The sequence below is a fragment of the Sardina pilchardus genome, chromosome 18 (genome assembly GCF_963854185.1).
Source record: "Sardina pilchardus chromosome 18, fSarPil1.1, whole genome shotgun sequence".
Taxonomy (NCBI): Eukaryota; Metazoa; Chordata; class Actinopteri; order Clupeiformes; family Clupeidae; genus Sardina; species Sardina pilchardus.
In genome coordinates this window covers 13,418,125-13,431,283 of record NC_085011.1, presented here as the reverse complement: position 1 = coordinate 13,431,283, position 13,159 = coordinate 13,418,125, and the positions used below count along the sequence as shown (strand labels likewise).

Below are 13,159 nucleotides of genomic sequence, written 5' to 3'. Positions count from 1 at the left end.
CCATAGGTTGTAACGTGTTACTAAAACGTATTGTCCTCATGGATTTGGTTACATGTTTACAACGAACCCAATATACTCCAGAGCCACAGGTGGCAGCACTGTACGTTGAACAAGGAGAGCCAGCGTAAAGCCTTTGCTCATGCGCTCAAATACTGTTGGCGCCAGAAGATCAGTGGCGCCAGCTGTACGTAAGTACAGAGTGAGGAAGACTGCAACGAGTTCAGACGCAAGGCAACGTAGCTGGATCCAAGGTCCGTCGTCAGTGCAGAGTCTGCAAGCGAATTCGCTCGAAAACCTTAAGAGAGGAAAGGAGGTTAGTATGTTTTGATATAAATAGACAAGGGTACTTTTGATGAATTAGCATGTAGCGTACAACATTATCTATTGTGGTAGCTAACCTTAACCCGCGGCTAGTTAGCGGGTAATGTTAGCTTGCTAACTCGCTAGTATTGTGCCAACGTTATATTTTATTTCATTGAATGGCCTTCGTGAATTTGCCCGAAAGTTATCTGTAACATAACTTAAGATGATTAAATACGATATTTTAAGTGTATTATCGTAGATGACTTTCAAAGCTGTTTGGAATCTTCTAAATAGATTTGCCAAATGTTGGTTGCGATTAGAATTGCACACGTAGCCGCAAATCGTGGTGTGACGATAGCGCGCTAGTTAGCGAGGCAGGCCATGTTGTGAGAGTGGGCAGAAAATATGCTAAAGGAATTCGGTAGTGTTAACCTAGCATTATATGCGCGTCATTGATGCATGGATGTTAGCATTAAACTGTGAATTGTTTGACGTGGTCACTTCTAAATATATTCTATTAAATGACCGATATTATACAACTTATTGTGTAGAACAACTCGTTTGGATTATGTAAGGTGGGGGACGTCTTTCCCGGGCTTTTCACTGGACTGTTCTTCTGTTAGCCATTTTTGTTCCTGTTTGCCATCTTAGTTATGCTTCGTGTTTAGCCTTGTTATAATTGGCGTCATTGCCCTTTGGTGCAATTCGATACGTTCATATTTTAGGACTTTTTAAAGAAGTAAGTTCTAAGTTGGAGACAATTTAGGAGAATGTTGGGTCACTTGGCCACCACGATGATCGCCAGATAGCCAGAGTGTTTAAATGCGTTATGAAGGGCGGAAGCTAGCGGCGGCCATTTTACAGCTAGCTAGCTGCTCATTCCCCGTGTGCCACAAGATGCCTACCGCGGCAGGCCTGTAAATTCTATGATCCAGTTGACTCTGAAGTTTCCGCATACGCAAGCTCGCCGTTGAATAGATCGGACCATTTTCATTTAAGCACATTAGAACTAATATATATAATATATGTAACTTTTTGCAAAGTTTGTTTTACAGCTATGTGTTTGGCTAGTTAGCAGCTAGTTAGCTGATTTTGCCAATCCAAACGAAGCTAACTAGCAAGCTCTTTAGCAAGCCAACATTTCTATAGAAAACAATAATACACCATCTGAATTAAGAGTTTTGAAGTTGACAGTAATAAGTAATTGATGCATTGAACGTGTAACGCTGAATGCACCATGTCTTGCTGCAATTATTGCAATTGGCGCATTGTCTAGACCGATATGTGCGTGATATTATTTGTTTGCTAATATTAAACTACTGACTATGATTACTTTTAGCCAGCTAATGATAGCAAGTTAGCCATCCGCAGAAAGTGTGGAAATCGCTAACTTTAGCTGGCTAGCCAGCTAGATGTACCTGCTAGTTAGCCCAACTTAAGCCATCTGAATAAGGCTAAGTAAAATTCACGTCTCGCCCTGTCTCCTGATCCTCTTGTTGTAGCGTTTTTAGAGTGCACAGAACGGCTGTTATTGAATGTGCCCATTGAAGAAGCAGAGCCTGTATGTACTGTTGCCCGACACAGTTTAAGTGGTTTCATATCACTTGCAAGTCCTTACGTTTCAGTGTTTGCTCTGAGGACCGATTGCACGTGAAACTGGTGGCCAATGTTATTGTTTGTCTAGGCAACAACCTGTGGGTCTGAGGTCATAGGCATGTTTTCTAGACACTTGTCACCAGTGCTTTTTTGGGTCATTATTGTCTTGTGGGAGCTTTGGATAGAAAATTGATGTGATATTGTCTGTTTTCATAGCATGTTTGATTGGTTAATGTGTGTTTTGCCATGCTAGTCATACAGTGTAATTTGACATCTGTGCAATGTGATGGTAGTCATACTAGACCTTTAGATTCATGTTAGGTACTGCATGATTATTGAGCTTTGAGTGCTTGTCTGAGTCTTCAAAATTGCAAAGCATTGTGTAGGCATTTGTTTCAGTGTATTAACACATTTAATTCTCTTTTCAGGCCCACCTGCTTCCTGCCTCTTGCTGTGAAGAAAGGAACACAACACATTTCACTGTGGGAAAGCGGGGCTCTCTGAGCAACGCTAAGGTTTCATTAGACGGGAAAACGGAAGTCGTTGGGCTGGAGTGTGTTCTGATGGCCGAGTCAGAGACTGAATGTGACACACCGGGCCTTGACACATTAGGCTCCGAGTGTGTCATTGCCCATACCCAAGTCGGAGATCTGCATTATGCAGCAGAGACAGAAATTATGACACAGGAGGACAAAAGGGGGCTCGATCTTGAGGCTATTCATGGTTCAGATCTGGCCAAAATACAAGGCCTGGGCCCAGAGTTGGGTGCTGTGACTTGTGTTGACGCTGACCAAATTGTTACCGAGACCGACCATGATTACACCAAGGCAGATCAGACAGGCCTCCAGTGCTTCGGAGGGCATCATGACATTAAGCATGAGAATGAAACCTTCCTCGGCGAAGTCCTCCTCAAAGCAGAGATGAGTGGCGCTGGACCTGATCATGTCGTCAAAGCTGAATCTGACCATGGAGGTGAGCTCACAGTGGAGTCTGAAAATGGTGTGGTCATTCATGAGGCCCATGGCCTGCAATGCAATGAGTGTGGTGAGATTTTCAGCAGCATCACAGATCTCCATCAACACTTTGAAATCCACAAGGCCACCAACCCCTACATCTGTGTCCACTGTGGTGAAAGCTTCGCAGTGGACTCCAGCCTGAAGGCTCACATGAAAATCCACATGAAGGAGAAGAGTTACGGCCCCACTGGCGTGGAGCTAGTCGGCAAAGTTGGCATCGACGCCTTCAATCTCAAGCCTCACCAGATGATGCATTCTCCTGAGAAGCCCCACAGATGCTCCGAGTGCGGCAAGTGCTTTGCTGCGGCCATCACCCTCCGAGAGCACATGAAGATGCATTCAGACGACAAGCCATACAAGTGTACACAGTGCAGGAAGAGCTTCATCCGCCGGCGTCACCTGAAAAAGCATCAGGAGATGCACGCCCGGGAGAAACCCTTCAGCTGCACGCTGTGCGGGAAAGGCTTTGCCACGGCCTCCAACTTGAAGCAACATCAGAAGACCCACGCCGGAGACAAGCCACACCGATGCCTCCAGTGTGGCAAGTGCTTTGCCGCAGCTGCCACCCTGCGGGAGCACGCCAGGATTCACTCGGGCGAGAAGCCCTACAAGTGCAACCAGTGCAGGAAGAGCTTTGTCCGCAAGCGCCACCTGAAGAAGCACCAGCTGGTCCATTCTGGTGGCAAGCCATACCGCTGTTCCCACTGCGACAAGGGCTTCAACCACTCCTCCTCCTTGTCCCGACACAACAAATCACACTCGGAGGGGAAGAACATGTACAGCCCGCCTGAGAAGCTGAAGAACATCTACACCCAGCCCGAGAAGTCAGTGAGTGTGTTCTACGATGCCCCAACCCCAAAGAAGCGTGGCATGCCGGGAGAGAGGCAGTACAGCTGCCGCTATTGCGAGAAGATTTTCAATCATTCGTCCTCCCTGTCAAGGCACCAGAAAACTCATTCAGACGGCAAGTCCTACGCCTGCCCCCACTGTGGGAAGAGTTTTAATCACTCCTCCTCTCTAGCAAGACACCAGCGTGTCCACTTGGACGAGAAGCCCACCTTCAGCGTTCCATCAGGAAAGGGATACAGCCCTGTTGTCAAGCAAAGAATCCTGCAAAGTGAGAAGCCATACCGGTGCTCTCAATGTGGAAAGGGATTCAATCATTCATCTTCCCTTTCGAGGCACCATAGAATCCATATAGACCAGTGAGCACATGCCTGCAATTTAATGTGGTCTCTCCCAGTAGTAGTTTCACCATGTAACAATGTCAGGCCACATTTCAGCTGTAAGGTTTATCCTTCACTATAAAAATGACAAGTTAAACTAGTTGTGGCCTCGGCTGAAGGACTGTAAATTCTTTACTCAGCTAAACTTAGAGTTCTTTGATCCTCCAATATAAAAAAAATGACATTGAGCCGCTATCCCTAGTGATCCTGCTTGAATGGCTTGATTTGTTACATGCCTCAATGTTTTTAAAGATGAGTTCACCTCAGTATGATTAACCTGTATAATAATAATAATATCATAGTGATTTCAGTTATACTGACTTGGGCCAGTTCTCTTAAGTGTATCCTGTAGGCCTAAGGGAGAATAATTTTATGAGAGGCTTTGCATCTCCATGTCATGTTTTACCCTGAGGTCCCTTCACTCGAGTTGACAGCCACAGAAGTTATTGAAAACCAAGAGGTCTTGAAGCAGTTCAAGAAGGTCTTGATGCAGTTTTCTTTTGTTCAAGTCCACCATTGTTGGTTAACATGATATCATATGTAAATAAATACATGTTGATTTTTTTTTTTTTTTTTTAAATATATGTATAGGTGTGTAGTATGCAGGTGTTCCTGAAGCTGAGCTATATTTTTGGTAATCCCATGAGTCTTACCCTTTTTTTTTTTTGCTTTGTAATGACCTAATGATTTGATGTTAACCAGTAGATGTCACTGATTTCACATAGTCAGTGAACGAAGGAAAAAGGCACACTACTTTCTTAAAGAGCTTTAAAAATGTGTAGCCTGGCCGTGTATTTTTGCAGCCTCTAAAAGAGAACTAGTCACTGGATAAAAACCCAAGATCTCATCATGGTGTGTTGTGTTTGTCAACCTTTTGTAACTTCACTTAAAAAGTACAGTAGTAAAATGACAATTGCTCAGTGTCTTTGAGTTTATGATCATGCCCTTAACACCTTTTTGAACACAAATGTGGACTGTATGCCAACCAGTATGAGAATTTAGTAACTCAAGTCCAGACAGCGTTCAAAGCATGTTCAAAGACGGCTTACTTATTGACTGAAGCAGTGTGGTAACCTTAGACTTCAGGGTTAAACTATGTTCAGCATCCTACGGTGTAGTTTTGATTGAGGGCGGTTGTTGGGTGATTTTAATCCAAAATGTATGTTAGGAATAAGTGGTTTATACATATTTGAGAAGATAAAACTTATTCTTTGCTTTGGAGACTAAATCAGTTAGCAGTGTATAGCATAATAGTTAACTTATATTCATAAGACATTCTACAAACTATCAAAAGACTGTGTAATAGATTGTGTATACTCAAGTACGGATTATAGCTTGCTTTAATGAACACCTAATTTGATTTCAACAGTTTCAGAATTCCATGGGTTTGCACTTTCTACCTACCAGTTCTGTGTATGAAAAAATCTTTTACAAACTGATGTATTTTTTTAAATATGGTTTGGGTCATTTGAAAGGGAAATGAAAGGTATACTGTTTTTATGGGAGTGAGCATTATATAGAACAACTTATTTCTTTTTTCCTCCTTTGGTTAACAATTGTGCTTCAGATGGTAGCATAGGCTTCATTGTTAGTTAGGTGCCTTATTGCATGCTGTGTAGAGATGTATGCTGAGATAATTGAAAAAAAAAAAAAAAGTAAGGTTTTGGCTATCCCTCTTTTTGTTCCTATACATACTAATCAATGTTCATTTTAATTTGAATTCATTTTTTTTTTTTGCTTATCTGTATATGACTTATGTTTACACAGTTACTGTTGTCCTTTTAATTTCCCAGTCTTTGTCCATTGGCCTTGGTGTAGAAAAAAATAGAGGTTAAAATAAGGAAGTTACAATGCCGTTAGTCCATACTTTGATTGCCCTCGTTTAGTGGTCAAGGCTACCATGTTGTTCCATCTGTCCCCAAACCTTGAGTGGCAAATATATGGATAAATAAAGGGTGTTGGCTGTCCAATTTTTTTCTTTACATTTTTTGTCCCCTTCATGTTATACTCCCTGATGTGCACTGGTAGGGGTGGATATTATCAAAGAAGCACAGCATTTGGGCAGGGTCAACTAGATAAATGTGTCAATAAAATCGATAGTATAAACGGTTGGTTAGAATCCCATGAGTAGTGATTAACACTTGCACACATCAGTGTTACGTTGGTATAGTACAGGCTATGATGAATCAATTTTTAAGTCGGTATGCACAACTTCAAACTGTACCATGATTCGTGAGTGATGTCATATAATGCACAGTGTGTGTGTGGCGGGCAGGGATGAATGCTGACAGTATGGCAAAGAGCCAAATGGGAGGGCAAGTCCTTGGTACGAGGGAAATTAGTCATTGGGGGTTTCGTGCATGCAAATGTCAGTTGACTCGATAACTACTGCAAGCTCGTTTTACATCTCAATGGCCCTTTGTTACCATTTGTCACTATAAATGAGAGCATAATCTCTAAAAGGTCGATATACACTCAGTTCCATTACCTCTAGTTCTGTTCCTGGGCTATAGTGAGCTGGACAGGCTCCGTGTTACGGTTAGTAGAGGATAAGGTAAGATTTCATAAACCATCGAAACGTCTGGGTCGATGGATGCCATGGCCTTTGATGGCATTGCACAAGGCTGAGCTGTCCTCGAGAACTCAAGGATAGTGCGCCCTCTTGTGTTCAGTTTCATTAATTTACACCGAGAGCGAAAACCAGTCTCTTATTCACATATTTATTGCTCACAATATTTACATATGATTTATGATAAAGCTCAAAGCCGTTACAAGCAGGGTTAATTAACATAAAAAAAAGAACAAGGAGATTACCAAGGAAGGCCGTTAAACACATTCACAAGCCATTATCATTTTAAACAAGACAATCAAACATCTATTGAGTCCATGGTACACAAAACAACCAGCAATGGTAAGAGGTGTAAGAAAATCAGTCATAACAAAAAACACATTGTAGCTGTGAAACTTAGGCAACTATCCTTAGAGTTAAGAAAGTTATTTTCCAGAAAAGTAAAGTAAGTGCACACACAGTAAGATAAGTATAATCGGTGGCAATGTATCCTTGAGGTATTCCAAGTAGGCTACCTAGTTTAGTGACAAACCTGGGAAAGTTAACTCAGAGTATGTGGTAAACCTAAGAGCTGCACAGTTTAATTCACCTAACAAGTCAATGTCATAGGGCTCTTTGTTTGAGGTTAACCATTTACTTGGAGTTAATTTACAGGTTTGTCACTAAACCACTTACTTGGAATACCCCTTGGACAAGAAATGTGCCACTCTGCTATATGGATGTATTATTTACCAAAAATATTTCCAGGATGGATTGTCATAAATGCTGCTTGGGATGGAGCAGCACTGATGGGAAGTTTAAACATTACATCACACCATTCTGTCAAACACTGGGCTATATATCTACTATTAGGTGTCAGCTGTACCCTGCTCTATTGTTAAACACACAAGGCAAGACGCATGCAGTATATCCTTGAAAGAAAAAAACAAGCTGAATGTGACTCATGAGTCCTACTAACTGTTTGAAAACTGAAATTTTGGATTCGATTTTTCCCCTTCTTCAGTTAACTAAGAGTTAGGCTATAGACAAATTGGTTGCTGTATAGTTTACTGAACAGAATAACAAAACCCTATCACTGCAAAGAATTTGATACAAATTGAGGATTTTATCTCGGACCTTGAACTGCTCACTTTGGTTTATTGATTTGCATCAAACAAATGGTGCTATTTCAGCCACTGAAAGACTGCAACAAAGAAAGAAAATCCATGATATGATGGCTTGGTGCATAAACATGAACATTGAATAATATAGCCCCCACCTTATCTGTCTGTAGCATACAGTTAATGACTTGTGTTACACCTTGTTTAACAAAGGAATGCATATTACTACCTGGACAAGTACCATAGATTGGTCCTTTCAGTTTTTTTTCTACAAGGCATTGCACAATAGAACAGAACACTCACAGCACTGGAAAACATATATAATTTCATATTTTTAATATATTCAGAAAACTATCTTTAGAATATGTGTTTTGAATTTGAGACATTGCACTGAATTATCTGCCTATATCTTGATATGAGCAAGTGAAAAGAGAGGAATGCCTTGGACCAATCAGCATTGTGCTTGATCATGAGTGCCACATGCGACACCATAATGGCCCCAGCCCAGCCCAGCCTCTCCCCTCCCTGCCCCAGCTGAACAAGATTAGATTTACTTGTGTAGCTCAGGCGCATTACGATACAATGTCACTGTCTCTTCCTGATTGTCAGTAACTTGCAGAGCCTGCTCAGGAACCGTGCTGCTAGGTAAGGCGCCGGTATACCGTCACCCTTTCTAATCCGACGCCCGAACGCCCCAAACCCACAGCTCGCCCATGTGCGTACGGCGCGAAGGTAAAGGATCCATTCTGAGAGGCGTGTATTTAAACATGTCAGGGCAGACGAGGGAATTAAAAGGGATTACAGAGCTCAGCCTTGCCTTCCATTGAACATCACTGGTCTAGTTGCCTGTGGTGGCGTAATGCACACGGTGCTCAACCCCCCCCCCCCCCTAGTCCTGTGTTGTATCGGTTCTACCTTTGGCAGCCTTTAAGGAGGCACCCAGTAGTGTTGCAGCCCTGCTGCTCACCGTGCACTGTGGCTGGAGGAGAAAGCCGCTCTGCTGAACACGCGCTGCAGAGCTTCTCCAGATCTTTTGGAAGAAAGGAGGCCGACTCCATTCATGTGCAGGACTCGCTCACTATGGTTTCCGATTTTTAGTACAGAACAGTTTTTTTTTTTTGCTATTCCACAAGACAAACAAAGAAATAAAAACAGAAGATTTGGTACAAAGTAAAAGTGCAAAAATAATGGCATTTTGGAATGTTTTACAGTATATAGACAGGCGATGCTTTTCTTTTGACTAATATGCTGTCTATGGCAAAGCTACTGATGACTGCTTCCACAGCGCAGACATGTGTTCTAATGAGAGAAGGTCATTCACACACAGGAGTGTAGCACAGAACCAGAGGATGACAAGAACACCGACTAAGCACTCAGGCCACTGCAATCGGGCAACATCTAACTGACCATGATAAGAACATCTAATTACACACACACACACACACACACACACACACACACACACACACACACACACACACACACACACACACACACACACACACACACACACAACAAACAGGACACTCTGGTCCTGGTGTTTTCTACGGTTGCGGTCACCTCTCCATCTCACAGGTGAGGTGTAGTGGACAGGGAGAAGAGGATAAGGAGAGAAAAAAGAGAGAGAGAGAGAGAGAGGAGACAGCTCTTTCTCTTTCTTTGATCTGTCGCTCCCCATCCCTCTTATCCCTTCCTGACTCGACCCTTCTTCTCTCCGCTGTGTCTTCCCTCCCCTCTTCTCGCGGCCTCCCTCTCCGTCTCTGGGAGTGGGTGTGGTCGTCTGCTCGGGCCTCTCTCTACTCGGTGCTGATCAGCAGGCCTTCCTGCTCCTCGCCGTCGGGCCCGGTCTCCGCCTCCGCCTCGGTGGCCGCCGCCGCCGCCGCCTTCTGGAAGAGCTCCTCCAGTAGCTCCTCGCCCGCGCTGCCCGCCTTGGAGGCCCAGAGCGCCGCGCCCTCGCGCAGCCCCACCGAGCGCAGCAGCCGCGCGTAGTCGGAGAACGCCGCGCCGATCAGCTTATGTGCACGCCGGCCGCCGTTAAGGGCGCATAAACAACAGATCTCAGAACAGCATTATGTGTGTCTTTTTACACGAGACAGATAAGGCAGATGTCTCAGATGCCCTCATTACTGAGGCTGCACGCCACTCGATAAAGCCTGACTTAGCAAACACTACTCCCACACACACGTACCAGCACAGGAGCAGTGAGCTCGCAGGGCTGTTGTCTTCCCTTACGCTACTGTGCTAATTAGCTAAACAACCGGGCTAAGTTCGCTTTCAGCCGGTCTGATCTCTCTTCTAGACAGGCATTACAGTCTCATTGATAGAACAGCGCTTGAAGTCATGCACTTGTTTTGTTTTTTTTGCGTTCATTTTGGCTTGGTTAAACACATGGCATGCTTTGATCAAGAATCCTAGACATAAAAGCATCGGAGCCCTACACAAACACTGCGCTGTTGTCAGGACTGGGATGAAAGGATATTGGTGGTGTCGTTGGCCTCCATCACGCCGTACTTCAAACACGCCTCGACAAAGAGCGCCGCCCGGTCAAAGTACCTCATGCTGCAGGGGTGGAGAGAGAGAGGGAGAGAGGGAGGGAGAGAGAGAGATGGGGAGAGAGAAGGAGAGAGAAGGAGAGAGGGAGAAAAGTTATGAAGTATGCCAGACAGGATGCAGGTAGCACGGTGAGGTGAAGCCTTTCTTAAGGCAGTCGTCAGCCAGTCTGACTTCAGAGGGCTGACTGTCAGCTGAGGGCTCGCTCAGGGGAGGGGAGAGGAGAGGAGAGGAGCGGAGAGGAGAGGGGGGAGAGGAGAAGAGAGGAGAGGAGATGTGGGGAGAGGAGGAAAATTAGAGGAGTTTAAAGAGGGAAACCAGTGCTCTGAAATGGCTTGTCCACACCAACAATAACTGTGACAATAGCCGCAAAGACTATAGTTTTAAGTATCACTACAGTCAAGAGGGATAATATCTACACTTCATTCTATAGCAATAGCGACAAGAACACAATAACATCGGGATTCATTTTCACAGCAATTTTGAGAACAATAGAAACCTGACAGCCAATCAGAATGCATCATTTCAGAAGTCACATGACTGAATATGAGAGACTTCTCCTCTTGTTGGTGAGTGTGGGGCTTTCATATCATATCATTACAGTTGCCGTTGTCTCCATAGTTCTAGTTCTTGGTGTGGACCGGCCTTTACAGTGAAGAGCCTGACAGGACACAGCAGAGAGACCCACACTGCAAAAAATGAAATCTAACCAAGTGTATTTATCTTATATTAAGATCAAAAATCTATTTGGTATTGTTTTAAGTATGAAAATACTTACCTAGCGCTCTCTCAAAAGATAGTTTCACTTAATTTAAGAAGACTTATTTTAAGGAGTCTTATCAAGACAAATTTGCTTTGAAGAATTGACTTAAAATACGACAAACTTTTCTTAAATTAAGTCAAATGATTTCAAAAGAAAACACTACTAGGTAAGTGTCTTTGTACTGAAAACAATACCAACTAGTTTATTTATCTTGATATAAGATTAAAACACTTGGCTAGATTTGATTAGACAAGCAGTTTTTTTGCCGTGCAAGTCCAGAGCCTAAGGACCAGTACAGCAGCATGGCTGGACTCTGGGCCGCGGGTCGGACTGAGAGTGGCTCAGGTGGACTCACCTGAGGAGCATCTCGCCCACTTTGTGGAAGCAGCCAAGGGACAGCAGCACCAGGATGGCCTTGGACTTCTGGTTGACCTGCGGCGAGCACAGGTGCTCCGCCCAGCGCTTCAGCACGTCCGAGCTCTCCGCCGGAGTCAGACGCACCTGACGAGGAGACGGGAGACGGACACACACACACACACACACACACACACACACACACACAAAGAGTGAGCAGGGCTGATAGACAGGAAATGATCTGTGCCTGAAATGATCAAACATATAAGACAATATAGAGAATAGCCTTTCTTGACATCGCACATGGCCGAGCTCAAGCCTGAATTCAGGCACCACGTCTGAACTCTATCAGGCCTGAGTGAGACGATGGGATCGAGTTTCGGAGGGAGACAGAGGGCAAGGCAAGCAGAGCAAGAGACACAAATGAGAGCAGATGTGTTGTAGACGTGTTGACGTGCAAGTTAACAGAAGCCAGAGAGCACTCCAGTCTTCCCTCAGGCGGGGCACAGGCAGCGCTCCTATTGGCCGTTCGGCTGTAGGGAATCACATGATGAGACTGATGCGTACGGGGATGGCGGGTGGGAACGGTACCTTGGCTAGCCAGGCGGCGCGGTTCCACTCTCCATATGTCTGCAGGTAACGGCAGGCGTCCGCCGCCTTATCTATCAGACACAGCAGCTGCACGCCCTCTGGAGAGAGAGAGAGAGAGAGAGAGAGAGAGAGAGAGAGAGAGAGAGAGAGAGAGAGAGAGAGAGAGAGAGAGAGAGAGGGAGAGAGAGAGAGAGGGAAAAAGAAGAAAAGAAAGGAGACAAGAAGAAAGAGCACATACCACATGTATGATGATGCATGGCAGTGAAGGTGCACTGTAATGTACAGTGATGTAAGGACAGATAATAGTGACTGTGATGCACTACAGGAGGCTGACAGGTAGGGGGCTCTCTAGAGCTACACAACGGAGCGCTGAGGCCTTGCATCACTAAGGGCTTGCTTGCTTGTGCATAAACAGGTACAGACTTGCGATCACTGCTGCTGCTCTACATGGCCTGGCTGATCTGTGGAGAGCAGATTGAGAAGATTGTGTCCCTTGTGCCAGTCAACAGCTCGCAAAAAACTTTGTGGCGAACATGAATTTTGCAACAAAAACTCTGAATAAATCATGACCCAAGTCATGCTGGGGCTGGTTTGGCTGCGTATTCCACACTTTACATCCTTGGATGGGGACCTCATATCCTGCAGCTCTGGCATACACAGTGAGGCATCGACTTCAAAAAGATTGGATTACAGGAAAAAAAACGTGCCACAACCAGAACTTCAACCAAAAGAAAAAAATTGGTAAGATTTTCCACGTTCGCGTTAACCCTGACCAGCCGTCCGTGTTCTTGGAGGCGTAACGGGCGTAGCGGGCGTAACGGGCGTAGCGGGCGTGACGTACCTGCCAGCTTGCCGTTGGCGATCATGTTGGTGGCCACCAGTTTGATGGTGCTCTGCGACGGCCCTGAGGAGGTGATGGTGGTCACCAGGCAGGCCTTGAGCGAGTCGCAGTAATAGCTGGGGTTGTCTGCACTGGTCTCCAGCAACAGCTGTACCGCCCGGTCAGTCTGAGTGATGCGCGCGCGCACACACACACACACACACACACACACACACACACACACACACACACACACACACACACACACACA

At 44.9% G+C, this 13,159-nt stretch overlaps 2 protein-coding genes across 2 annotated transcripts in view; one reads left to right on the top strand and one right to left on the bottom strand.

Moving 5' to 3' along the window:
- The first annotated feature begins 165 nt into the window (after positions 1 to 165).
- On the top strand, positions 166 to 6,111 carry si:ch211-198a12.6 (uncharacterized protein LOC563253 homolog). Its single transcript, XM_062519280.1, has 2 exons — positions 166 to 313; positions 2,328 to 6,111. The coding sequence occupies exon 2, from the start codon at positions 2,463 to 2,465 to the stop codon at positions 4,122 to 4,124; it is 1,662 nt and encodes a 553-aa protein (XP_062375264.1). The 5' UTR covers positions 166 to 313; positions 2,328 to 2,462; the 3' UTR covers positions 4,125 to 6,111.
- Positions 6,112 to 8,123: 2,012 nt separating this feature from the next.
- The window catches only part of wdr11 (WD repeat domain 11), a 55,687-nt gene continuing 50,651 nt past the window's right edge, over positions 8,124 to 13,159 (bottom strand). Inside the window, exons 25-29 of the mRNA XM_062519242.1 lie at positions 12,910 to 13,075; positions 12,069 to 12,166; positions 11,479 to 11,624; positions 10,290 to 10,369; positions 8,124 to 9,827 (exon numbers count right to left, since the gene is read on the bottom strand). Of these exons, the coding sequence (XP_062375226.1) occupies positions 9,607 to 9,827; positions 10,290 to 10,369; positions 11,479 to 11,624; positions 12,069 to 12,166; positions 12,910 to 13,075 (711 nt within the window). The 3' untranslated portion in view covers positions 8,124 to 9,606. The remainder of the gene's footprint in view (positions 9,828 to 10,289; positions 10,370 to 11,478; positions 11,625 to 12,068; positions 12,167 to 12,909; positions 13,076 to 13,159) is intronic.